This window comes from Rhinopithecus roxellana, chromosome 15 (genome assembly GCF_007565055.1).
Source record: "Rhinopithecus roxellana isolate Shanxi Qingling chromosome 15, ASM756505v1, whole genome shotgun sequence".
In the NCBI taxonomy this organism is placed as follows: Eukaryota; Metazoa; Chordata; class Mammalia; order Primates; family Cercopithecidae; genus Rhinopithecus; species Rhinopithecus roxellana.
Genome location: NC_044563.1, coordinates 6,665,263 through 6,691,143, shown reverse-complemented (window position 1 = coordinate 6,691,143; position 25,881 = coordinate 6,665,263). Strand labels below are relative to the sequence as shown.

The 25,881-nt window shown below is 56.0% G+C and overlaps 2 protein-coding genes across 13 annotated transcripts in view; one reads left to right on the top strand and one right to left on the bottom strand.

Moving 5' to 3' along the window:
* The window catches only part of RAD9A (RAD9 checkpoint clamp component A), an 83,002-nt gene that overhangs the window by 46,102 nt on the left and 11,019 nt on the right, over window positions 1-25,881 (top strand). For 6 of the 10 annotated variants that reach the window (XM_030918231.1, XM_010366354.2, XM_030918230.1 and 3 more), the window contains exon 3: window positions 25,634-25,769. The exons of 3 other annotated variants lie outside the window; for them this stretch is intronic. The gene's annotated coding sequence lies outside the window, so the exon portion shown is untranslated. Of the gene's footprint in view, window positions 1-19,494; window positions 19,584-25,633; window positions 25,770-25,881 lie in introns of those variants that run through there. One more of the 10 variants, XM_030918234.1, reaches the window with a different exon arrangement.
* CLCF1 (cardiotrophin like cytokine factor 1) lies at window positions 1,738-11,713 on the bottom strand. Of its 3 annotated transcripts, none has more exons than XM_030918243.1 (3): window positions 11,492-11,713; window positions 5,028-5,194; window positions 1,738-3,188 (listed from the first exon to the last, which is right to left on the bottom strand). In XM_030918243.1, the coding sequence occupies exons 1-3, from the start codon at window positions 11,505-11,507 to the stop codon at window positions 2,694-2,696; spliced, it is 678 nt and encodes a 225-aa protein (XP_030774103.1). In that variant the 5' UTR covers window positions 11,508-11,713; the 3' UTR covers window positions 1,738-2,693. The 3 variants fall into 3 exon arrangements, with proteins under 3 accessions (XP_030774103.1, XP_030774102.1, XP_030774100.1); XM_030918242.1 differs by lacking the exon at window positions 11,492-11,713 and adding an exon at window positions 10,829-11,118; XM_030918240.1 differs by lacking the exon at window positions 11,492-11,713 and having other exon boundaries at window positions 5,028-6,650.

The following is a 25,881-nucleotide window of genomic DNA, read 5'->3' as shown; positions in this document are numbered from 1 at the left end:
ATCTGGCTGTGACATCTGTCACCCCATTGATCACCAGGGTTGATTCGGCTGATCTGGCTGGCTAGGCGGGTGTCCCCTTCCTCCCTCACCGCTCCATGTGCGTCCCTCCTGAAGCTGTGCGCTCGATCGAAGAGGACAACCATCCCTGATAGAGGAGGATCAGTCTTTAGTCAAGGGTATACGAGTAGCCTCACTCCCCTGCCCCTGCGAGAACCTCCAAACAAGCTCTCAGGGTTCATAAAATATCCATGTATTACGTGGGAGCTGTTCATCCATTGACTTACCCAGTGGTTCCTAACTAAAGTGTCATGACATGCTGCTAGAGCCTAAGTAATCTGTAATGACTATAGCTGCTGCTGCTACAGCCAAGCATCTGCCCTTTGTTGTTCCTGTTGTCCTTTCCAGCAATCTTAGAAGGGCATTTAATTATCCCCGCTTTACTGACGGGGAAACTGGTCACTCATAGGTTATGAGTCTGAGGTTTGAGCTTAGGGCATCCTTTGAATAGCACCTATCCCATTCTCTCACAATCTGAGTTTTTCTTTTCTGGAATATGCTGTCTTACATTGGAGAGAAAGGAGTAGAGTTACAGCTAAGGACTGTGACTTGGTCACAGTCTGTTTCCCTCCTGAAGAGAGGAAGGGTGTTGAAGTGAGGGTCACTGGTCCTGAAGCCCCAGCGGACAGAGACAGGCAGGAGTCCTGGGGAAGCTGAGGAGTGAAGCCCAGGGGCTGACTGCTCAGGGTAGAGCACCAGAGGGGCAGATGAATAGCTTTGCTCATCACAAGGAGGCTGGCCCAGAGGGCAGAAATAGAAATTCAAGGTGGGAAGACAGACCTTTGATACCATTAATGCAATCCAGAAAGGTGAGGCTGGCCAGGCGAGTGGCTCACGCCTGTAATCCCAGCACTTTGGGAGGCTGAGGCAGGTGGATCGCCTGAGGTCAAGGATTTGAGATCAGCATGGTCACCATGGTGAAACCCTGTCTGTACTAAAAAAAAAAAGAAAAAAAAGCCTGGCGTGGTGGCGCACCCCTGTAATCCCAGCAACTCGAGAGGCTGAAGCACAAGAATCACTTGAACCCAGAAGGTGGAGGTTGCAGTGAGCCAAGATCATGCCACTGCACTCCAGCCTGGACAACAGAGTGAGACTCTCTCAAAGAAAAACTGAGGCCGGGCGCGGTGGCTCACGCCTGTAATCCCAGCACTTTGGGAGGCCGAGGCGGGCGGATCACGAGGTCAGGAGATCGAGACCATCCTGGCTAACATGGTGAAACTCTGTCTCTACTAAAAATACAAAAACTTAGCCGGGCGTGGTGGCGGGCGCCTGTAGTCCCAGCTACTCGGGAGGCTGAGGCAGGAGAATGGCATGAACCTGGGAGGCGGAGCTTGCAGTGAGCAGAGATCACGCCACTGCACTCCAGCCTGGGCAACAGAGCGAGACTCCAACTCAAAAAAAAAAAAAACAAATCCTAGAAAGGTGAGAAAGACTGAGCAAAGGCTGGGTGAGGGAAACCTGGAGTAGACAGAAGCTGTGTGGGAGGACTGAGGGATCAAGAGGTTGGTGGTGGGAGCAAGAGTGGACAGGTCTGAGATGCGCCCATCACCCCGGTGTGGGGAGGAAGAGCGCCTCTTCCCAGAGCTCTGTGCAGCTTCACCAGAGGCAAGCAGGGAGTGGGAGCCGGGGCGGCAAGAGAGTCTGATGAGCACCAGGAGGGGTGAGACCGGGCAAAGAGACTAAGTTCTGGGGCAAGCATTTTATTTGTTAATACAAGAATAGAAATTCTGCAATAAATATCATCTAATAAATAACATCTCCAAATAAATAAATATTAATACAACACACTTAAGAGTCATGAGTGGGTGGGGCTGGGGGGCAGGGCCTGGGGGAGCTGCCACCCCACACCCCAAAATGCTACTGCAATGTAAACTTTCAGGAAATCCTGTGGTGTGGCTATGGTTGCCCTCCCCAGCCTGAGCAACCCACAGATACCCTGGGAAAGGGGGCAGAGAGGAGGCACTGTAATGCTGGAAGACAATTCGGGGCAAGGTCCTGATGGTCAGCTTGGCTTTTGTTTGCCACTCTGTGCTTTGGAGACTCCTGGTCTGTTGTGGTCTGTCCCTGTCCCTCTGCTTTCAGTATTTTCTCTTCTGGTTTATAGGGAACCTCCATGCAGACCCCACCCCTGCACTGTTAATCTTATCTCTTTTTGTGTAGAATTGCCACCATGTTTGTTTCCTGAATAGGATGTATAGAGTGATTTGGGGGTAAGGGAGCAACACCCATCCAAGGAGAGTGGGGCAGCCAAAGGGCTTCACCCCAGAAAGGCATGTGTGGTGGTGGCGGCCCCTCAACTCCTGCCTTCCAGGTGTGCCACCTGAGGGGCTGGGTGGGCATTGGCCAAGTGGTAGGCAAGAAGCAGGAGGCCATGACAGCCTCTGCACGAACTTGAAACACTTCAGACTCCCTGGAGCATGACTTCCTGTAGAAACAGGACAGGACAGGGCCTATTGCACCTCCTCCCCAGCTCAGACCTTTGGGAGGTGGGGAGGAGACAAGGCTGATCGCATCACACGCCCAGCCAGTCCAGGAGAGGGCCAGAAGCTCACAGGTGTTGGCATACAGGGCTGGCTCTCCCAAAGTGGGTGCAGGGTTTGAAGGGGGAGCGAAGAGGAGGTGGCAAAGGTCAGAAGTCAGAAGCCATGAGCCCCCAGGTGCAGGGTGACTGCAGCTGCTGGAGGCTGCATCTTCTTCTTGAGCCGGTTGAAGTCCTTAGCCGAGCGCCACAGCCAGGTCTGCAGCTCCTTCAGCAGCCAGAAGTCATCCATCTTCTGGAGGAAGTCACTGTGGGCAGGGCCAGGAGTCCATGTGGGTTCAGTCCCAGGCAGCGGCTGGGGCAGTGGGTAGCCCAGAGCTGCCATGACACCTGCAATGCTGCCCAGCAGGCCCTGGAGGCTGGTGCAGAAGTGGGCCAGGCTGCGGCGCAGCTCAGCAGTGGCAGCCTGACGGTTGAGGCCACGCAAGTAACACAGAAGGTGGCTGTAGGCCTCGTAGTTCTGGGTCAGCCGCAGTTTGTCATTGAGGCTTCGCCACACCTCCAAGTCAACAGTGGCCCTGGGCAGAGTCTCTGCCCCCAGGCGGGGAGGGTTGAAGTCAGGCTCGTTGAAAGGAGGGCCCAGGTAGTTTAGCTGTGAAAAGGAGAGGGTGATGGGGAAGGAGGAGGGCAGAGCAGCTGGCTCACCACCGAGGAGATACCTGCTCCCAAAGTTTCTATTTTTTGTGTCCCCTGACACTGGCCCTGTCTCCATGCTAGGCTTCTCTATTCATGGCCTCCCTGAGTTTCTCCAATAAGGATATCATTTGTATGCAGATGACAGCTGAAGCAGTGGCGGTGATGAGCTCTCCAATGGAGAGGCATAGAAAGAGGAGGAGTAGACGCAGGAGACGCTCAGGAAGGACGTGCTGATTGGCTTGGTAGGCAAACCTTGGGAGAGTGCCCGCTGTGGAGGCAGGACAGAGAGGAAGAGGAGCCTGGAGGAACCAGGGGGCGAGGCTGGAGAGGTAGAAGGTGGCCCAGGGGAGTGCAGAGGCCAAGGAAGAGGAGTTCGAGAAGGCAGCAGTGCTCAGCAGTGTGGCTGCAAAACAGACAGCAAGGAGAATGAGCCTTCAAAACACTGTCGGGCTTGGCAAGGAGGTGCCTGACGACCTTGGAGAGAACCACTGCTGGGGCCTGGAAGCCAGATTGCAGGGGGTTAAGAAGTGAGTGGGTGGAGAGGAAGTGGAGGCAGAGGGTGTAGACCACTCCTTCGAGAAATTTGGCAGGGAAAGCCAGGAGAGAAAAAGGGTCGGGAACTAGAGGGGGCAGTGGAATGAAGTAAAGGTTTTCTGCACAAGGAACAAGAGAGAGATGAGAGGGGCCCATTGGCACCAGAGTCCCATTTGCCACTGACACACCCGGGCCCACCAGCTGAGGGGCTGGGGAGAGACGGGTACTCACTAACAATCTGAAGGAAGGGTTCAGTTGAAAGGATCTAGGCTGCAGAAGGAAGAAATGGAGGCAGTCTCATGAGTAGGACAGGAGGAAGGCTATGGAAGACAGCATGGTATAGGGAAGAAGGCAGAGCCCTTGCCAACCCTCTGGGGAGCGGCTGGGGCCCAGGGAAAGGGATGAGGGAGATGTGTAACTGGGAAAGAAGGGAGAAGCAAGGGGAGAGGCCTGGGATAGGCAAGGGCCCAGGGGGAGGTTCACACGCTGACAAGCACAGAGACAAACTAATTTCCTCGGTGTATCCTGGGGCTGGAGCCAGCTCCCCCGCCACCCTCCTCCCTTTTCTTTCCCTGGCTCCAGAGTAGAGTCTGGGATGTGGAAGAGGAACACGGGAAGAGGGGGCTGGTTCCCCATGGTCCTCGGCTCCTCCGACCCTCCTTCCTTCTCTCCTGGGCTCTCTGAACACCTCTGGACCACCCCCAAATCCTTATAGCATCACCTCCATCCACACCCTAAACCCCCTGCCACTACTGCCTGGGTTCCCTACAGTCCCCTTCCCCCATGACCCCCGTAGGAGGCCCAGCTAGGATGGGAGAGGCAGACGGAAGGGAGGCCCCTGGGTCCAGAGCAGCAGGGCCCCAGGTCTGGGGGTAGAGGCGAGCTGGAACGCAGGCATGGGAGGTGGGGCCCCTCCATCCCCACCCAACCCCGCCCGCGCAAGAGACACCACAACACGGTGTAAACAGAGGAGACTTCCCCAGCCCCCAGGGGGAGGCGGGTGGCTGGGCTGGCAGCCAGTGGGGCAATGGGCCAAGGCGGGTGCGAGGCCTGCCCACATGCCTAGTCCCGGGGCGAGGGATGGGGAGGTGGGGGGGCCACCTAAAAGGGAAGGGCAGTAGATAAGCCAGACAGGGGGACTGGTGGGAGCCAAAGAGCCCCTCCTCACCCCATCATTTACCAGGACCCTCCACGGTTAGGACTGTCTTCCCCCAACTCCTCACTCCTCCCCAACTCCCAGACTCCTACTCTGGATACTCACATAGGTCCCAGCCAAGCTGCGGAGTTGGTGCTCCAGGTAGCGGGTGAGGTCATAAGTTTTCTGGATGGAGGGGCCAGGCCCTGGGTCCCCTGTGCGATTGAGAGCTGGCACTGCAGGGAGGTGCCAGAGCACCGTGCACAGGCACGCTAACATCCCCCACGAGTCCCCTGTGGGCAGGATGGACGAGAAGCATGAGTGCGGCCCAGGCCCACACAGGGAAGCATCTGGCAGCCCCTCAGGTGTGTGTCCCCACCTTGGGCTGGAAGGTGGGTGAGGGTGGGACACCAGATGGGAGGCAGAGGGGATGGAGGAGGGAAAACACTCCTGGCGAGAGGGGAAAGAAAGAGAGGCGTGTGTGTGTTTGAGGAAGAGGACTTGGCACGCATAAGTGTCTATCAGTAGATACTTGAGAGTGTATCTGTGTGTCAGCTGAGAGAGTCTTTGGCATGTGTGCCCCTGTGTGTGTGCCAACATATATGTGTGTGTACATGGAGGGATGGGGCCAGGCCTAGGGACTGCAGGTCGACCTGCCTGTGTTCCAGTTGTACCATAGCTTCCTGCCAGTCTCCTAGTCCCACTGCAGCTTGAGGGGAGTCAGAGGGTGGGAGACAGCACATGTCAGAGCTGGCAGGCTGAGCAGTCAGCCCCAAGGGAGGAAGCAGGAGAGAGGCGGCCGCCAAGAACACAGTCGTCCATAGGAGGCAAGGTATAGGGTTAGACCACCAGGGTCTGGCTGCCTTATGGGGCTAGTTTTGGGTATATTCTAGGATGTGATTCCTGAGTGTAGGACGCATAGGGTGGGGTTAGATTGAAGATTTAGTGCTCACTCTCAGGGAATGGTGGCAGTGTGGAGGTTCATGCCATTCTTGGTGTTAGGTGGGGAAAAGCTGGACTTCAATGAGGACTTTCCATCAGCCTGCGAGGGTAGGGACAGGAAGGGAGAGAGGTGCATTTGATGAGTCGGGCTTGTTGGCTGATGGCACTGCAGAGTTTGGACATCCCAGGATACCAGGAGTCCAGAGGCCAGGGTTGGGTGCTGTAAGGAGGGACATGGGCAGTGGGGAAATACGCTTTTCTGGGATTTTAAGTGAGGACCAAGGTGAGGATTGAGTGGACACTTTTGACTGGCAAAGGCAGTTAGGGTTTGGCCAGGATAGATATAATTGGCATTGGGCTAGGTTAGATTTAAGGACTGGGTTACTTTAAAAGTTTCAGATTAGTTTAGACTTGGGATTTGGTTGATTTAGTGTGGTTGAGGTTTGAGTCCAGCAGGGGATGTGGTGAGGTCTGGGCAGGCAGAAGGTGAGCTGGAGGGCTGTGACTTGGTCGGTTTAGATACCAGATGGGGCACTGCTTATGTCATGAAGAGCAGGGCTAGTTTGGGTTTTCAGCTTGAATAGGTGTGAGGTCACGAGTGGTTTCTTTCCTTTATTTTTTTTTTCCTTTTTTTTTTTTTTTGCTGCCACCTTCCCACCGCTCCTATAGTTCATATTTTATACTCTCAGATTTTTCTATAATGACATAGGTTGCTTTGATAGGTAGAAATAACTTAGATATAACACTTTGGCCATGGTTAGGATGGGATTTGAAGAAAGAATGAAGACTAGGTTAGGTTTTTTTTTTTTTTTTTTTTTTTTTTTTGAGACGGAGTCTCGCTCTGTCACCCAGACTGGAGTGCAGTGGCCAGATCTCAGCTCACTGCAAGCTCCGCCTCCCGGGTTCACGCCATTCTCCTGCCTCAGCCTCCCGAGTAGCTGGGACTACAGGCGCCGCCACCTCGCCCGGCTAGTTTTTTGTCTTTTTAGTAGAGACGGGGTTTCACCATGTTAGCCAGGATGGTCTCGATCTCCTGACCTCGTGATCCGCCCGTCTCGGCCTCCCAAAGTGCTGGGATTACAGGCTTGAGCCACCGCGCCCGGCCTAGGTTAGGTTTAATCACAGCGCTGGGGCAGAGTTTTGGAGAGGGCTACTAACTAGGAAAGATGCAAGACTCCATTTGTATGAAACATCTCTTATGGAGGACAGGGGTCAGTGAGGACTTCAGCAGTGGCCCCCTGGTCAGTATGGACTCTTTCAGATGTGTGGCTGGCCAGCTTTACTGAGGGAGCATGGGGGTGGGGTACCACCAGTCACAGGGTCTTGGTTTGAGGCAAGTGTGAGTGTGTGTACACGCGTTTATTTTAGGACAGAGAGTAGGGTCAGGCACTCAACTGCTCCCTAGGGAGACTGGCTCCCCCTTTCCTGTGCCCTCTGAGCCTGTGGCTTCCTCCTGGATGCTGTGTTCCTCACTCTTCCTTTCTACCCCTGGCTCTTGCCTGACTCAGTTCCTTTCTCCTCCCTGTTCCTCACATTCCAACACAACTCCAAGCCTGGGGATCTGGCAGTCACCTCTAGGATCCTATGGGTACAGAGTAGAATTAGTTTTGGAGATTGGAGACCTGCTGAATTGGGCAGCGGCCCTCCCAGCCTTGAGGTTGCTTTCAGCATCGAGTCTGGCTTCATTCAAAGTTAGTGGCAAGGCTGAGGGTACCAACTGAAGCAGGAGCTGGGAACTAGGCATCCCTCTTTACCCAAGTGTTGACTGGAGTTCTAGGTTCTGCCTATGTCACGGCCAAGAGATACAGTCAGGAACCCAGCTCAGGACTTATCCCTCTCCCATTCTGAGCCCCGTGGGACATCCCTAGGGGAGATCAGCTCCCTACACAGGGACAGCAGGGGGAGAAGCCTTTGGATAGACAAGAACTAAGTCATCTGGGCAGAAAAAACGGCTCATGAAATTAACCAGACGAGGCCGGTGTTTCCAGGAATATTTCAGTTCTGAGGTAACTGTCGTTGCAGGCTGGGGGTGGGGGGGCAGGGGAGAACAGAAGGATCCGACAGCCCACAGAGAGAACTGGAAAGAGGGAAGGGCTCTCAGGAATCCAGAGGGAGAAGAGGTTAGGAGAGGAGAAAGGGGGGTAGAAGGACAGGGCTCTGCCCCTGCTATGACAGCTTTCACTCTGGGCAAGCCGTGCCCATGCCCGTGTCTCAGGCAGCAGGAGGAAAGCAGTGTGGGGTGAACACTTGTGGTGTAGTTGTGAGCTCGGGAACCCAGCACAGCTCGCTTGCCTCCTGAGGAGAGTGCATGGTGGGCTTCATGGAGCCCTCATCCATCCTCCCTTAGGCTCATGGTGTGGAGGTGGACCCCGACCACTGGGGCTGTGTCCTGGGTCCCCCTCTCCCCCTCCCCACCAGTCCTGGCCCCCAGCCTGGCCCCCGCCTCAGCTGTGCCTCTGGCTGCTGCCCACTGATTGTTTACATCCCGTCTTCTCTGTGTGTTTATAAATCTGGCTGAGCACGTGAGGAGCTAATGAGTGCATCTCACGTTTCCTGCAGCAGCCCCCCACCCCCTATCCTGGCTCCCACCCGGCCAGCTCCTAATTCCATCCAGATCCCTGGGCCCTAGGAACCAAGGCCCTCCTCATGAACACACACACACACACACTTTCTCTCAGCCCAAGGAAGTGACCGGCCACCCAGACAGCTGCACAGGCAGGCGCACCCGTGTGCACGTCTTTAGCCACTTTAGCCAGCTGCCCCTCAGTCCCTGGCCTGGACGCCCCCGGGCTGAGCTTTCCCAGTGAGGGTGAGGGCTCAGCTGTGCAGATGTACCAGGGTGGTTAGGGTAGTAGGACAAGTCAATGGGAGTCTCTGCACCTGGGACTATAAGAGCTAGGCTAAGAACTATAAGCCCTAAATGTTGCAGCCAGGGAGGCACTGCAGAGCTCCAGAGGTGGGGCATGGTGGCCTCAGGCTGGACTGAATATGCGAGCCAGGAGGAAAGGCCAGACCAGGACCAGCGCGGTTGGAGGGGTCCGTTGAGAGGAATTGAGGGATGGAGTGGGTTAGGCAGAATAGGTGAGGAGTGGGTGAGGGATGGAGTGGGTTAGGCGGAATAGGTGAGGAGTGGGTGAGGGATGGAGTGGGTTAGACGGAATAGGTGAGGAGTGGGTGAGGGATGGAGTGGGTTAGGCGGAATAGGTGAGGAGTGGGTGAGGGATGGAGTGGGTGAGGTCCAGGCATTGTGACTGTAGGAAACTGCCCTAAGGGGAGTGTCCTGACCTGCCTTCCCAGGCAAAGGCCCACAGAAACCCATCATCCTTCTACCCTCTGGTCTGCTGCCTTCCCCTCTCTTACTTCTCTCCCTTCTGCCTTTTCCTTGGTTCCCTTTCCCCCAGGCCACTGAGAAGTAGCTTGGTGAGTGGGGACACATGGGCCTGGGAATCGGGAGACCTAGTTTTGCCACCAGCTCCTTTGGTGACTGTGGGCTTGCACAGGGAGGTCACACTAGGCATGCTCAATTCCTCCCAGAGGAAACATGCGGGGCTTCATCTCTCCTCTCCTCTCCAGCATTCCCCTTCCTGCCCTTCTCTTCCAGCCTAAATGACAGAAGTCACTGAGGCCCAGGGGAAGAAGCTGAGGGTGGGCCAGCCCCCCTGCCTTTTGAAGTCAGTAACCAAGCAAGGGAGACAAGAGTTGGCTTTGGCTGGAGCGAGAGGGTTCCTGATTGTGCCGCAAGAGGGCCCTGGGTGTGCTCAGGGAGTCCAGCGGGGAGCCAGGGGGAGCCCAGCAGCCCACTAAGAGCCAGAGGCAGGGGGAGCAGGGAAGGAGGAGTCCACAGCAGTGGTGGGTGAGTTGGAAAGTGTGTTATTATCAAGAGGGGTGCGGGAGGGGCTGGGGGAGAGTGCAGGAGCCAGGTGTGCACAAGAGGTGGGACGTGGGGAGGAATGTGAAGTGTCAGCCAGTGGCTGTTGTGCAGGGGTGGCATGCAGAAGTGTGACGGACAAGAGTGTGGGACTGTGAATGAAGGGGACAGGGAGCCATTGCACCCATCAGCAGTGTCACTTCTGGGGCTGCCGGGTGACAACTGCCATCTCTGCTTCCTCCCCTGGTGGAGTGTGTGGCTCCAGGGTAGCCAGGGGGTCCGAGCTGGCTGGAGGGCGTGTTATCTGTTAGGGGAATATGTACTCCCGTCCTGTCCGGTGTGAGGGACAACGTGTGCTCCTGAGCGGTAGCGGAGGTCAGTCGGGGGCAGTGAAAGCACAGAGGTGTCCCTGGATCAGGGTCAGAGAAGGAGGACCCGGCAGAGCAGTGTGCCCAGTGCCCCCCACCCCCAGCCTCTCTCCAGGGCTTAGCCTGCACCCGCCCGTCTCCCCTCCTCTCCTGGCAGCCCCTCACACCTCGGGGGGTAGGGCCAGGCTGGGAGTTCCTGGGGGAACAGAGGTCCTCTGGGATTGACGGGGGTCTGTAGGGAGGGCTCCAGGAGCCCTGCGTGGAGTTGTGGAAAGGAAAGCGGGTGGGGAAAGCAAGCATGAGGGGACTCTGGCGAGCCCCGGGGACTCCTTCGAAGGTTTCCTTCGAGGGGCTCGCCGGAAAGCTGCACGGCGGCGGTCGCCAGCTGGCCTTCCCTCCCGGCGGTGACCTCTCGCTCTGGGACCCCTCCCGGCGCTGCGCCTTCCCCCTGTGTGGCCCCGGCGCCCCCGGCCCCGCCCCCTCCCGCTCCCGCCCGGTCGCTCCTTCCCGGCGGCGGGGGCGGGGGCGGGGTCCAGGGCACCGAGCTCCGGACTCTGTCCGGCGCTGCCCTTTCCCGCGCGTCAACTCCCCTCCTGCCCGGGCTGAGCGGCTGCTCCCGCCGCTCCCTGGCCGGTGACAGACTTCTTCCTGCCGGGTCCGGCCCGTCTGCGCCCGCCCCCCGCCCAACAATAATCACTCCCAGGCCACGGTGGCCCGGGGGACTCGCGGCCGCCGCCCGCCGCCCCTACCTGCAGCCGGCTCCCCGGCCGTGGGCACCATGGAGGGTTCCGGCCGCGCGGCGCGCAGCTAGGAAGCCGTGAGTCCCGCGGCGCGGCTCGGCCTGTCCGGTCCGGCCCGGCCCAGCCAGGCTCGGCGCTGCCCTCCGCCCTCCTCTCCGCCGCCCGCCCTTCCTCCCGCCCGCCCTCCTACCCCTCCCGGCGGGCCGGGGAGGGAGAGCGGCGCGGCCCGAGGTGTCGGCCTCCCCTCGCCTCCCGCCGCCCGGCCTCGGGCTTCCCCGGCCTCCCTCCCTCTTCCTCTCCCAGCCCCTCCTCCCACCCGCAGCCTCGCTCCCCGCCTCGGACTCTCTGGCCCCGACTTGTGCGCGGGGCTCTGGGGCTGGGGCTCCTGGGACCCGCCTCGCTGGGGCTCCAGGTTGCCGCCTCCCCAGGTCTGCTATCGTCCGGGCTCCCCGCCGCTCCCGGCCATCTCCTGGCCCCGCCGTGCGAACTCCAGGAATGCCGCGTCCCCGCCTGGCCCCTCTCGAGGGCGCCCAGCCGTGCCTCCCCCGGCTGGAGCCCAGCTCTGTGGCCCGGCCCCGGCGCGGGGCTCCCGGGGGTCAAGGCAGGACGGGAACCGGATCTCATGGCTGCTCGGCGGGGCGGGGGCCGGGGCCTCGGCCGCCTGGCTCCTACCTGCTCGGAGGTCCATGGGGCTGGGGCCGGGCCGGCCGGGTGCGGCTCCTCTCCCGGAGGCTGGCGGAGTGGGAGGGCGAGCCGCGGCTCCGGCGAAGCTTTAATAATCCCATCCGCCAGGCCCACTCGCAGGTTTTTTTCGCTCGGTTTCGGGTTTTTTTTTTTTTTTTTTTTTTCGGTGTGGGACATTCTGCAAACTTTTTTTTTTTTTTTCTGACGTGTAAAGCTGTAACCACAAATTGTAGCGGCCCTCCCCGGGGTGGGGGTAGGAGGGGGGAGGAGGGAAGGGAGGGCTTCTGGGGCTCCCTCTCCCTCCCACAGCACCGAGGGGGGGGTGAGGTGAGGCGAGGCTGTGGCGGTACCACCCTGGGCCTCCTGGGGGAGGGGGCGGGGAGGCCATCAGTCCGTCTGAGGACTCCCGGGAGCCGGTGGACAGCGCCGGCTTCGGGTGGGCTTCTCCCCTGGCGTTGGCCTGGGGATACCACCCCCTGCCCCCTGCCCGGTGCGGGGTCCCAGCTCCCACCCTACCTCTGCCTGTGCGGGGTCCCTGCTCCCACCCTACCTCTGCCTCCTCATCTCTAACCTTCCCTCCTCCTCCCCCTTGAGTAAATGCAATGACACATTCTCCCAAATGCCAGCAAGCTGGCCTGGGAGCAAGTGATGGTGTTTTTCCTGCTGCCCTTTGTCTGGGCTGACCGCCCCCCTTGCCTATTGTCCCGCCGCTTGTCCCATTTCCAAAAGCTAGAGCTAAGCAAGGCGCTGGGGCTGGGGCAGGTGACTAACCAGCTCACAATGCCCCCTGCGGGGGAGGAAGAGGGCACCGCAGGCCCACTGCCCGGCCCAGAGGCGAGAAGAGGCCACTTGGCGGGACTTTTTCCCTCAAGTTCACAAGGTTCTTCATTCTTCCTCCAGTGACCAGGGAGAATGCACATGGGTGGGGGATTTGTAATTCATTAATCAGCACGAGGCACCGGACCAGTTTCAACACCACAGGCTTCTTGGGTGACTCAGCGGGAATGCTCCGATTCAAGGCGATGGGCCGCCCGAGCGTCCCCATTTGTGAAATGCTTCCCCATGAAGACGCCTGGCCATCTCCTTCCTTTGGGGTTTCGGGTTGTTGGTTTTTCCGGTGGTGAGGTAGGGGTGGCTTGGCAGTGAGGGCTCCCCCTCCTTCCCGCAGGCCTGGGTTGGGACTTGCTGGGCAGGATACCTGGGGGTATGCCTGGACCCCCCCAGAGGGGGTCCCCTCCTCCCTCTCCAAGGGCTGCCAGGGAGAACACGCTCAGTGAAGGCAGCTCTCACCCAGGGCTGGGGACTGCCCTGCTTCATGATTTTCCTGGGGGACAGTCATGTGGTCCCCAAGACTTGGGTGCCCTAGAACCACACCACCAATTAAATCACTGGGTCATAAGTTGCTTTTGTTGTTGTTTACTTATTGTTTCAAAGTGGGAGAGGCCAGTGGTGGCCAGACCTGGAAGGTGACGCCTCTCCCTGGAGTGGCATCAGAGATTTGTCCCCCACTCCTTCCTGGTGCCCCTGGAAGAAAGGGAGGGCACTCTGCCAGTCCAGCCCCAGCGCCTCCAGCCTGTGGCCTGGGCAGGCATCCTGATCATGGCCAGTGCTGGGTCCCGGGGCAGCTCTTCCCTTCTCTGTACTGCAGCACTGAGGTGGGGGGGGCGGGGGGGGTGGGGAAGAAATTTGTTTTCAATTACCTCACTGGAGTGGGACAGACTTTGTTGTTGGTTTTTTTTTTTTCCCCCTCTCTCTCCTTTCTTCCTTTTTTTTCCTAAACAAGGAGAAAAAGAGCTGGGAAAGGAGAGCTGGCTTGGGGTGGGGGGCAGGGGACTTTGAAGGACCTCAGTAGCAGCACTGATGAAAATTGCCTGGAGGGACCCTTGTGAAAAGTGCTTAGGGCCTCCCTCCGCCCCCCCACCCCCAACCGCTGCACCTCCTCCCTGCCCCCACCAGCCAGGACTCTGGAGTTTCAGTGACATTCCCGGTGGGTGAGCCCAGTGATTTCTTGATGCCCATACCAAGGTCAAGAAGGCAGATGCCCATGGGTGCATGGCACTGAGGCCAGCCAGGAGGTCCCCCTAGCTGCTACCCTTTCAGAGGGAGGGAGCCAAGAAGGAGGGAGAAGGGGAGCAGCTTCAGCCTCTCCCTCCACCTCGCAGCCGCTCCTTGTGGAGTCTGCACAATGTGGTTTGGATTTGACTGAGCCCCTCAGCACCTTATAAAGCACCTTGCTGAGTCAGAGAGAAAGCAGCCCCAGTGTGGGGGAAGCAGAGGGGAGGGGGTGCTGAAGAAAGAGGCGGGGGCAAGAGAAGAGGGGTGAGACCAGAGAAGGGACAAGACTGGGAAGGAAAGAGGAGACACAAAGAGGCAAATGGGTGGGAGTGGGAAAGAGGGGAGGAGGGAGCTGGGAGGAAGAGGGGAAGCAGCGGATGGGGGAGAGGAAGAGACTGAAGCAGAAGGTGGGGGTGGACACCACCCCCCCCCAGCAGACATCCACCTGGGGCAGCCGGAAAGCACTGGTTTGCAGGAACTGAGGGCTGCAGCTCTGAAACAGGGACCCAGGCCCGGTGGGTACCGGGACAATTGACTTTACATACAGCCCCCAAGCCCCCAGCTTGTCTTTGAATCTTAATGTAGTGACCCCACAAGCTGGGAAAGTTGTGTTCTCCCTCTGCCTCTTGTCTGGACTTGCCTCCCTGCCCTCTCCCCTCACCTAGTGGGGGCCAAGCCTCTCCCTTCCCCTCCCCCACCTTCTGCACTGCCAAAGGGAAAAGCAGCTCCATCTCCAAGCTGCCATTGCCCCTCTGCCATGCCTGGGCAAAGGCAGCAGGCTGGGAGCTGCCAGTTGGGTTGGGTCGGGGGCTGGAATAAAGACTGTGCCTTTATCCTGCCAAGTCCCTAAATGGGGGTAGCTGCTGGGGTTTGGGGAAGAAGGGAGAGGAAAGAGCAGGAATGGCCCCTCCAGGGTTTCTGTAGCATGGGGCAGGACAGGTGGCTGCCCTCTGATTTCCAGCTGGGGGACCTCGGGAAAGTTCCTGCTCCCCTGTGACTCTCAGAGAATCTTGTTAGGGGCCCTTCCAGTGCTGACAATCTGGAATTGCTGGTGGGAGGGCAGAGCTTAGAGGAGATGCCAGTTCCCCCAGCTCCAGACAAGCATGGGAAAGAGAAGCGCTCCGTCTGCTCCAGGGGTACACTGTGCAGGCACTTTCTCAGTCTCTGCCAGGTCCTGTTAAGGACAGAGAGAGAGCAAGGAAAACCCATCCCTGCCTTTAGGAATTTCACAGTTGGGGCTTACATCTGTAATCCCAGCACTTTGGGAGGCCCAGGCAGGAGGATTGCTTGAGGAATTTGAGACGAACCTGGGCAACATAGAGACCCCCACCTCTAACCAAAAATTTAAAAATTAGCCGAACATGGTGGTGCATGCCTGTAGTCCCAGCTAATCAGGTGGCTGAGGCTGGAGGATTGCTTGAGCCCAAGAGTTTGAGGCTGCAGTGAGCTATGACCACTACACATGGTCTTTGTTGCCTGGGGCAACAGAGCAAGACCCTCTCTCAAAAGAAAAGGAAAGAATTCCACAGTCTAGGGACACTCATTCAACTGTCTGACATCAGCCATAGGTGGCAGTGGGTACATTTAGGGCCAAGGAGGATGGTAGGAGGAGAGCTTCCTGGAGGAGGTAGAGCTTTGGGGCAGAAATGTGGATGGACTGAGCTAGAAGGGCAGTGGCAACCACAGGCAAAGTGCCAAGGTAGCACCAGGTACAGCCCAGGGTTCCCTGCAGCGGGCACAGAGCTGCTCTGGAAGTCAGGAAACCTCCATTCCAATTGGCCAGTGTGACCTTGGGACAAGCCTGTCACCTCTCTGTGTGATGGGGTCTGACCACCTCTGCCCTCCTCTCCACAGGATGGTGGGAGTAGTCTGTGAGCTGATGAGGGGCCACTGGCTTGCTGCCTTCTCTGGCCTTTTAGACTCTAGGCCTCACCATCCACAGGGGGGTGTCAGGTCAGGCCCTCAAGAAGTGTGGCTGGCTGGGGGCCAGAGCTGGCACCAGGTGATGACTGAGCTGCCTTCCAAGGGGTGAGGGTGAGTCAGTGTAGGCTCAGGGACTGGCTAGGGTCCCACCCTTCCTCTCCACATGGTGACATCCCCAAGGAAGGCTCTCCAGGTACCCAAAAACACCATGTTGCACACAGCTGCACAATTAGCACTGATGGGACCCTCGCCCAGGGAGTGTCTGGGTTCCTGAGCTAGGGGAGTCTCTAGCTGGTCCCTTCTTGACAGTTGTGTTGGAGAAACCCACAGAGGTGAGTAGGGACACTCATTCATTCATTTGTTCACCAAACATTCCCTAAGTTTTGGTGCTGGGGACATAGAGAGGAGCCCTAGGGGGTGGGGTGGAGGAGCGGAGCTGACCTGGGTGTTGGGAGGAGAGGCAGACGCCTACTACAGCGACTCCTCCAGCCTACTGTGATGCTGGTATTTCTCACTAACGTTTACTTTGCTGAAATACTAACAATAGTTTACGTGCACGCAGCTGTTCCCCACATCAGGCACAGTGCTAACGCTTTGCGTGGGCTATTTTATTTCTTTCTTTTTTTTTTTTTTTTTTGAGATGGAGTCTCACTCTGTCGCCCAGGCTGGAGTGCAGTGGCGTGATCTCGGCTCACTGCAAGCTCCGCCTCCCGGGTTCATGCCATTCTCCTGCCTCAGCCTCCCGAGTAGCTGGAACTACAGGCGCCCACCACCACTCCCGGCTAATTTTTTTTTTTTTTTGTAGAGACAGGGTTTCACCGTGTTAGCCAGGATGGTCTCGATCTCCTGAACTCATGATCCACCCACCTCGGCCTCCCAAAGTGCAGCGATTACAGGCGTGAGCCACTGTGCCCGGCCTAATTTATTTCATTTTTGCAGTAACTCCGAGACAGGAGCTATCATTTCCCTATTTATACATGAGGAACCTGAGGCTTCATGAGACAAAGTCACTTGTCTGAGGTCACACAAGCCTGGAACTGGTAGAACCAGGACTGGAACCCAGTGCTATCCAACTTCAGCAACCTGCTCTTTTAACTCCACCATGCAGGCGCCAGCCTGAGGAAGGACCAGAGGCACATCTTGAAAAGAGGAGTCTGGGCTCTGGGAACAGACTTCAGCGACAGCAGGACCTGGCTAAGTGCCCCTGGCTACGAGGCATCTAGCCTGGCACAGCTGGTCTCTTCAGGTCACTCGGATGTTGCTTGGGGTATAAAGAGAGTCATCCAGTGCCTGGAGAATCCTGGCCTGGAGCACAGGGAGACCTGGGTTTCCTCCCCACCACCGACCCCTTACATGAACTGGCAATGTGCAGCTGAGCCAGGCACTTTGCATCACCTTCCCACACCAGAGGGCTCAGCTAGAACTCTGGATTCCATTAGCAGGGAGTTGGGAATCCCGGAATGAGCATTAAACGGGGAGTTAGATGTTCACCCCCGCCCCCGCCCCACCGCCACAGCAGAACAAGAGCAAGGGCTACCCTTTGCTTCCTGAGGGCAAAGTGAGCCCTAGGTAGGTTCAGAGGTCCCACCCAGGACATCCCCTGGGATTTGGCGTCCCCAGGAGGAGGCCCTCCTTTCCACTGCCTCGTGTGCACACCCTCCAGTGTGCGTGTGCAGGCACCACTGGGGCCCCAAGGGCAGGAGGGGGAAGGAAAGGCAGGGTGTGTGTGTGTGTGTGTGTGTGTGTATGCACACACTTTCCCTGGCCCTGCCTCACCCTAAACTGGCTGTGATGTCAGCGGAAACCCGGAGGCAGAGGGCCTCTTCTGACCTCAGCAATGGCCCTACCCTGCCCTGGGTCCCCACCCACACCTGACCCAGCTCAGGCTTCCCAAAGGACTCCCCCCAACACCCCCTGCTTCCCGGGGAAGCCAGAGAGAAGCTGAGAGGAACAGGGCCTTCTGCCTGTCCCTCTCCTGCCCTAGCTGGGCTCTGCCTCCTGATCTGCCAGGGTGTCTGGGTGATGGGTGTGTGGAGGGCAGGGCAGAAGGGATACCCCCAGGTGCTCCACTCCTCCCTCACCCGCCAGGAGCTTTCCCCGCCATTCTCCCAGGATGTTCCATTGCCCTGGCCAGCCCGTGCCGCGGGCTCTGTGACTCCGTCTCCCCTGGCAGAGGAGTGGGGTTGCCTCTCCCTGGGCTGGAAGATCTTTATCCTGCCCTGCTGAGTCATGCTGCCTCCTCCCAAACTCTCCTCTCCCTCCTACCCCGCTGTCCTCCCCTCCGTCAGGCTTCTCCCAGCTTTCTCCAGACTGTCTGAGCTCCCCGGGGTCAAAGGATGGACACCACCTTCCCTGGGGCCATCCCAGTGATGGAAATCCCATCTCCCAGGCCTGCCATTCCAGTACCACTGGGACAGTGCCTGCTCTGCCTCCACCAGCTGTGTGACCCCCACCAAGTCTCTAACCCTCCACACCTCTGTTTTCTCCATGTAAGACTGAATAAGGGACGGCCGGGCGCGGTGGCTCAAGCCTGTAATCCCAGCACTTTGGGAGGCCGAGACGAGCGGATCACGAGGTCAGGAGATCGAGACCATCCTGGCTAACACAGTGAAACCTCGTCTCTACTAAAAATACAAAAAACTAGCCAGGCGAGGTGGCGGGCGCCTGTAGTCCCAGCTACTCGGGAGGCTGAGGCATGAGAATGGCGTGAACCCGGGAGGCAGAGCTTGCAGTGAGCTGAGATCCGGCCACTGTACTCCAGCCCGGGCGACAGAGCCAGACTCCGTCTCAAAAAAAAAAAAAAAAAAAAAAAAAAAGACTGAATAAGGGACAACTGAGTGAATATAGGTCAAATTGCTGGCACTTAGAAAAGCAATCAATGATGTTTTATTTATTTATTTATTTATTTATTTATTTATTTATTTATTTATTTTTGAGACAGTCCAGGCTGGAGTGCAGTGGCATAATCATGGCTCACTACAGCCTTGACTTCCAAGGCTCAAGCGATCCTCCCACCTCAACCTCCTGAGTAGCTACAGATGGATGTCACCATGCCTGGCTCATTTTTGTATTTCTTTTTTTTTTTTTTGAGATAGAGTCTTGCTCTGTTACCCAGGCTGGAGTGCAGTGGTGCGATCTCGGCTCATTGCAACCTCCACCTCCCAGGTTCAAGTGATTCTCCTGCCTCACCTTCCTGAGTAGCTGGGATTATGGGCATCTGCTAATTTTTGTATTTTTGATAGAGACGGGGTTTCATCATGCTGGCCAGGCTGGTCTCGAACTTCTGACCTCAAGTGATCTGCCTGCCTCAGCCTCCCAAAGTGCTGGGGTTACAGGCATGAGCCACCACTCCTGGCCAATGTTTTTGTATTTCCTTGTAGAAATAGGGTTTTGTCATGTAGCTCAGGCTGGTCTCAAACTCCTGATCTCAAGCAATCTGTCTGCCTCAGCCTCCCAAAGTGCTGGCATTACAGGTGTGAGTCACCTTGCCCAGCCAATAATGTTAAAGAATCTTGTTACCTGCCCCTCATACCGTATCCCTCTGTCTTTGCTAACGGTGTCCTCTCTATCCAAAATGCAGCTGCCCCTGGCAAACTCCCCATGGCTACTCATGTAGACCCTCTGTTCTTCTGCCTTCTTCCTGAAGCCTGTCACTATCACCCCAGCTCTGCTCCCCACCAGACTTCACTCTCCAGGGCCCTTGCTGCTCTCCACTTTGTGTTATACGTGCTCTCTAGGGACCCGTCTCATCTCTCTCCTCTTTTGTTCCTCAGGGATTTTTTTTTTTTTTTGAGACGGAGTCTGGCTCTGTCGCCCAGGCTGGAGTGCAGTGGCCAGATCTCAGCTCACTGCAAGCTCCGCCTCCCGGGTTTACGCCATTCTCCTGCCTTAGCCTCCTGAGTAGCTGGAACTACAGGCGCCTGCCACCTCGCCCAGCTAGTTTTTTTTGTATTTTTTAGTAGAGACGGGTTTTCACCGTGTTAGCCAGGATGGTCTCGATCTCCTGACCTCATGATCCATCCGCCTCAGCCTCCCAAAGTGCTGGGATTACAGGCTTGAGCCACCGCGCCCGGCGTTCCTGAGAGATTCCTGTAGGACTTCAGTGAGTTGAAGAGGGCTAGAGGTGGGGAGGGTGGAATCTCAGGGCACAGTCAGCTCTGAAGGTGTGAGAGAAACCAACCAGCCATGACCCAGCCCTGTACTAGACTTTCAGGGTGTCTAGAAGACATGGGTGGTTTAGGTCTATGAAGAGCTCAACCCCCCCCTTTTTTTTTTTTGAGACAGAGTCTCTGTCACCCAGGCTGGAGTCCAGTGGCGTGATCTCGGCTCAATGCAACTTCCCCCTCCCAGGTTCAAGCTATTCTCCCGCCTCAGCCTCCCGAGTAGCTGGGATATAGGCACCTGCCATCATGCCCGGCTAATTTGAGCTCACCTCGCTTTCTAGCACCCCCAGCCATCTTTCTGAGGCCCACCTTATGGTCCTTAACAGAGCACTCTGTACATATTTCCGTTTCAGCCTTTGGCTGTTGCAAAATTTCAAAATGAAACAGGAACTTAAGGAGATATACAAAGGGCTATAATGCAGAGAAAGGAGAGGTCAGAAGAGGGAGACATTAGGGGAGACTTTGGAGATGTGGCAGGGAGAATTTGAGCGGCAAAAAGAGGGGGGCCACACCTGGCCTGGAACCAGGACAGGAGCTGGGGAGGAGCTGGCATTCAGACCCACGGAATCCTGTCACCTCCCAAAAGCTTTTGGAAGACCCTGCTATAATATGCCTTGCTGGACAGTGTGGACCTACAGAGAAACACAGCCTGCCTGTCAGGGACTCGGGAGCTGGTGGGAAAGAGGGCAAGATAACTTCAATACCAACTAGAGATTTGGGCGGCCTGCCAGGAGGCTCAGTGCAGACAAGGGCACCTGGAGCAGGCCTCCTCCAGCCTCTAGCTCAGCAGGGAACTTGAGAAAGATCCCTGGATTCTTTAGTATCAGAAAGCCCAGATCTACCACTTATAAGTGACCTGCCTGGGCAACATAGCAAGATCCCCCCAAACTTCCCCAAAAAATTAGCCAGGCATGGTGGCACACACCTGTAGTCCTATCTACTCGGGAGGCTGAGGTGAGAGGATTGCTTGAGCCCAGGAGTTCAAGGCTGCAGTGAGCTATTGAGCCACTGCACTCCAGCCTGGGTGACAGAGTGAGACCCTGTCTCCACACACACACACAAAACAGTGAGCCTCTTAGCCTCACCAGACCTCCAGGGTTCAGTGAGGCCCAGATGAGATAATAAAGCAAAAGGGCTTTGCAAGCTGCAGAGCTCTAAGGAGATGGGAGAGACCTCTGATCTCCCCACGGTGTAGGCTATCACTCCTGTTTACTGAGCTCTTCCCAATTCCCTGTCTCTGCAGTGAAGCATTTGAATATGGCACACAATCTCACATGGCCCTCCTGAGGCCGGTGCTGTTGTAGTTGCCATTTTACCATGGGTAAACTGAGGCACAGAGTTATATAACTTGTCCAAGGTACACAGGCAGGCAGCCTGGCTCTGGAGTACCTGGTTCTTAATTAGTAGCTCCCTCCCCACCTTGCCCCTAGTTCCCAAAAATCTCCTCCCTGCCTCTATCTCCCCTGTAATAGGCCTGTCTCAGCCCGGGAGGATGCCCTCTCTGTCCCCTTCTGTCCCACCCAGCAAAACATGAGCACAAAACTGCCTCCACAGAGGCCTGCCCAAGGCGGATCATCAAGGTCTCTGTTCCCGGAGCTGGGACTGGACACGGTGTCTGTCTCCCTCTGCTGGTCTCTTAGGGGACAGCCCAGCCAGGATGCTTTCCCTGAAGCTGGTGGCGCCTTTTCTCTCCCAAACAGCGGATTCTGAGTGTTGGAGAGGTTGAGGAAAAGGCCAGGGACACAGGCCAGGCTCTAACTTACGGGACTCCACATTGCCTCTTGGGGTCCATGTTGCCAGAAGCCTGCCTCCAACAGGAGTGCAAAGGGGGGTCCTAGGGAGACCAAGCCATCTCCCTGATGCCTGCCCTGGGGGACAGGCTTCAAACAGCCTCCTTCCCCTTCTAACCCATGAATGGAGCCATCATCCATGGATGCATCTAAATCTTTTGTGAAGCTGTTCCTATTTCCAGCTGAGACGACATCTTGGGGTAATGAATTCCATCAGTGTCCTCCCCTGCTGGGTGAAGCACACTGCCTTTGATTTGTCCTAAACTTACCTCACTTGCGCTCCAAGGGGGCCTGTAATCCCAGTGTGCCAGGTTTTGGTGAACAAGCCTGAACTTCTCCCTTCCCATCCTCACTGTGGGTTTAAAAAAATTCATCCCATCTCCCCTCCACCTCCAGCCCTACAGACTCAAAAGACCTGGTCCCCAAGCTGCTAGAGCCTGGCATGAGATAATGGATGTGCCCACACTGCCAGGCACTGTGCACAGATGATGGTGGCTCACAGTCTCCTCTCGAGGCAGAGGCACCAGAGGGCCCAGAATCATGGGGGCCAGAACTTGGTGCTGCTGGAGGCAGCAGCAGCACCAGCAGCCTCTCTCCGGAGCCTCTTCCCAATGGGGCTGACTCTTCTGATCATAACCAAGAGTCTTTTTTTTTTTTAGAGGGAATCTTGCCCTGTTGCCCAGGCTGGGGAGTGCAGTGGTGGGATCTCGGCTCACTGCAGCCTCCATCTCCTGGGTTAAAGTGATTCTCCTGCTTCAGCCTCCTGAGTAGCTGGAATTACAGGTGTGTGCCACCACGCCTGGCTAATTTTTGTATTTTTTTTTTTTTAGTAGAGACAGGGTTTTGCCATGTTGGCCAGGCTGTTCTTCAACTCCTGACCTCAAGTGATCCACCTACCTTGGCCTCCCAAAGTGCTGGGACTACAGGTGTGAGCCACCATGCCCAGCCAAGAGTTTTCTGAATATTTTCCAGTTTCTGGACACCAGGCCTTTTCTCTGTAAGATTTCCTTGGGAGACTTTCCTCCTGGGTTCCTTGTGTAGATTGACCCTGGCTTTGTCCAAGCTGATGGTTTATTTTGTCTCCAGTCCTGGCCCAAGGATACTGTGAGGATGACTCGAGCTGGAGGGGCAGGATGTAGCAATCATAGTCACAGTAGTGCTAACAGCAGATTCTAAGAGCTGCATAAACATTAAGTTACTCCTCACAACAGCCCTTTGAGGTGGAAACAGGCTTGGAGAACATAAGCAACTCGTCCATGTTTGCACAACTTGTTTTTAAGTGATGGAGATTGCGGCTAGGCTGGATTCAGACCTACTCAGGCTGGCATCTACAGCTGCATTCTCAGCCTCAACAGACAATCATGGGTTCAAGTCCTGAAACCCCTCTGAATTCCGTAATCTTCAGCCATTCATCACAGACTTATTACACCACTGCTGTGTGCCAAACATCATTCTGATTTCCGGGAGAAATGCCAGGGAACAAGAAAGGCAGGGGCAGAGCTTGACGGGGGGGCTGGCAGCACTCGGAATGCCACAAACTCATTACAAGCAGGGCAGGTGCCCTGCCAGCTCAGTGTCCCCACAGCTCAGAGCTGCCTTGCCTGCCTGGTTACCCCCCAGTAACCATACAAATGCCAGTCCCTGTGTGTGCATGGTGAGATGAAGACAAGCCAGAGTAAACTCCCAAACCCTAAATTCCTCTGCCCCTTCTGATTTTAGTTACCCCGATCTGGTAAAACGCCAGCCATGAGTAATCCCGTCTGTGCTCCTGTGTCCAGGAGAGCTGCACTGGGCATCCCATGGTGGGACGGACCAGTGCCTGGCAAATGAGCCCCACCAATGGCTCCTCAGTAACTGTGTTTTCCTGGCCAACCCATGCTCTAACCTCACCCCTCTCAGACTGTTTCTTCCTCCAGGAAGCTCTCCCTCATGCCCCTGACCAGGTCTTCCCAGGGACATATTCACATAGCCCACATCATCATCATTCCTGATCCTTCTCAAAGGTGTAATTTCATATTTACTTTGATGATTCTTTGGCTAATCTCAGTCTTCCCCACTAGACCCCAGCCCTCCCCAGCTCAGGAGACTGGACTCTGCAGAAGGGGCATCTCCTCCAACCACCCATACTTCTGCTCAGAGCCTTGGCACTGACCCTTCCCTCTACCACAGCGCTCCTTCCCGGACGTCTGCACTGTTCACTCCCTTGCCTCCTGCAGGTCTTTGTTCAAATGGCGACTTCTCAGTGAGGCCAACCTGTCCATGCTAGTTAGAATCGAAGCCCTTCTCCCCTGACACTGCTCTCTCCCTCTCTGGGTTTTCTTTTTTTCCATAACACCCACCACCTTCTTGCATACTATAGGGTTTTACTCTGTGCCCAGGCTGGAGTGCAGTGGTACGATCGCAGCTCACTGCAACCCCTGCCTCCCAGGTTCAAGGGATCCTCCCACCTCAGCCTCCTGAATAGATGGGACTGCAGGCATGTGCCACCATGCCTGGCTAATTTTTGTATTTTTGGTAGAAACCATGTTGCCTAGGCTGGTCTTGAACTCCTGGACTCAAGCGATCTGCCCACATTGGTGTCCCAAAAGTGCTGGGATTATAGGTGTGACCCACCACATCCGGCCAGCATTTTTGTCCTGTACTCTCTTTCCCATAGTTAAAAAAGTGCATCCAGGATGTGTTGAATGAATATATGTTGAGTAAATGAATGAGTGAGCACCAGGGTCTCAAGCTTCCATTCCATATCTGCCCCCACACATTCGCACACACTTACATGCCCACCTGCTTATAGGAGGCCACCTCTAATGGGGTATGCCAAAGACCAAAAATTTGGTGTTTTTAAAAATTATTTTATTTTCTTCATTATAGAGACAGGGCCTCACTGCGTTGCCCAGGCTCATCTCTAACTCCTGGGTTCAAGCAATCCTCCCTCCTCGGCCTCCCAAAATGCTGAGATTACAGGTATGAGCCAGCATGCCCAACTAAAAATTTGGGGTTTGAAAGAATTCTGACTAAAAAATTAGCTGGGCATGGTGGCATACACCTGTAGTCCCAGCTACTCGGGAGGCTGAGGTAGGAGGATCACTGAGCCCAGGAGGTTGAGGCTGCAGGGCTGCAGTGAGCCAGGATCATGCCACTGCACTCCACCCTGGGTGACAGAATAAGGCCCTGTCGCAAAAAAAAAAAAAAAAAAAAAAAAAAAAAAAAAAAAAAAGAAAGGAAAAGAAAGGAAAGAAAGAGAGAAAGAGAAAGAAAGAGAAAGAAAGAAAAAAGAAAGAAAGAAAGAAAGAAAGAAAGAAAGAAAGAAAGAAAGAAAGAAAGAAAGAGAGAGAGAAAGAAGGAAAGAGAGAGAGAAAGAGAAAGCTCCTGAGAGAGCATCTCATTGAATGGCCCTCATTTTATTCAGGAAAAAACTGAGGCTCAGACAAGGGCCTGACGCCATCTGAGTAGGGCTGAAGCTGCATCCAGGTCCCTGACTTTGAGCACAGATCCCAGGTCCTCGTACCTATCTCTCACCCACACACAGGGTTCCTGGTTCCTGGTTGCTCCCAGCTCCTTATCCCCCTGTGTGCCCCCTCTTCTGCACCTGAAGTGGGTTACTGGATATGCCAAATGCAGGCCTGGAAGGGATTCCTGGCCTCAGATTGGAAAGCTACCTTCCAGCCCCACAGCCCAGGGGCCAGAGGGTTGGGGGAGGTGGGACAGCCAATTATAGCTTCTCCCCCAAGTTGGGGTGGCTGAGAGGCATAGGGGAGTCACGGGGCCCCTTCAGGATCACAGCATGTCAAAGTTGGAAGGGACCTCAGTGAGTACCTCCTACTCTCCCCAACCCCCACCAACACATCATACAGATGAGGAAGCAGCCAAGACAGGGAGGGATTTGCACAAATCACATAGCAGGACAGGGACACATCCTACCACGGCTCCCGACTTCCCACTCTAGTCTTCTTTCTGTTCTAAATGGAACCTTCAGAAAGTTCCAGTGAGTTCTGACTTTTGGCAAGGGAGTGGGAGGGTAACTGAAAAATGCTCAATACGAGTCGAAAGAGTGTATGTCGACCGGGGGCAGTGGCTCACACCTGCCCCCGGCTGATATAAAGGGCCGACATGGTTCCTGCCCCTTGTGAGGCGGACACACCAGCGAAGACAGATGTGAAACATATGAAAAAAAGCATATGTCTCCCTTCTCTTCTGCCTAGGGTCCTCAAGGCCATAGGACTCCATAACTCTATAGGTGTCAGGGGCAGAAACAGGATTGTGTGAAGGTTCACAGCCTCCCGTTTCCTTGCCTTCAGGGAGCTTCGGCATCTACCCTTGTTCCAGGCGGCTGCTCAGGTAATGAGTACGAGGCAGAGGTGGGAAGGCTGTGCTGGTTTACAAGTGGTGGGGGAGGGGTCCAGAGAGCAGGATGAGGCTGAGAACATGGGGACAACTGTCAAGCAGGGAG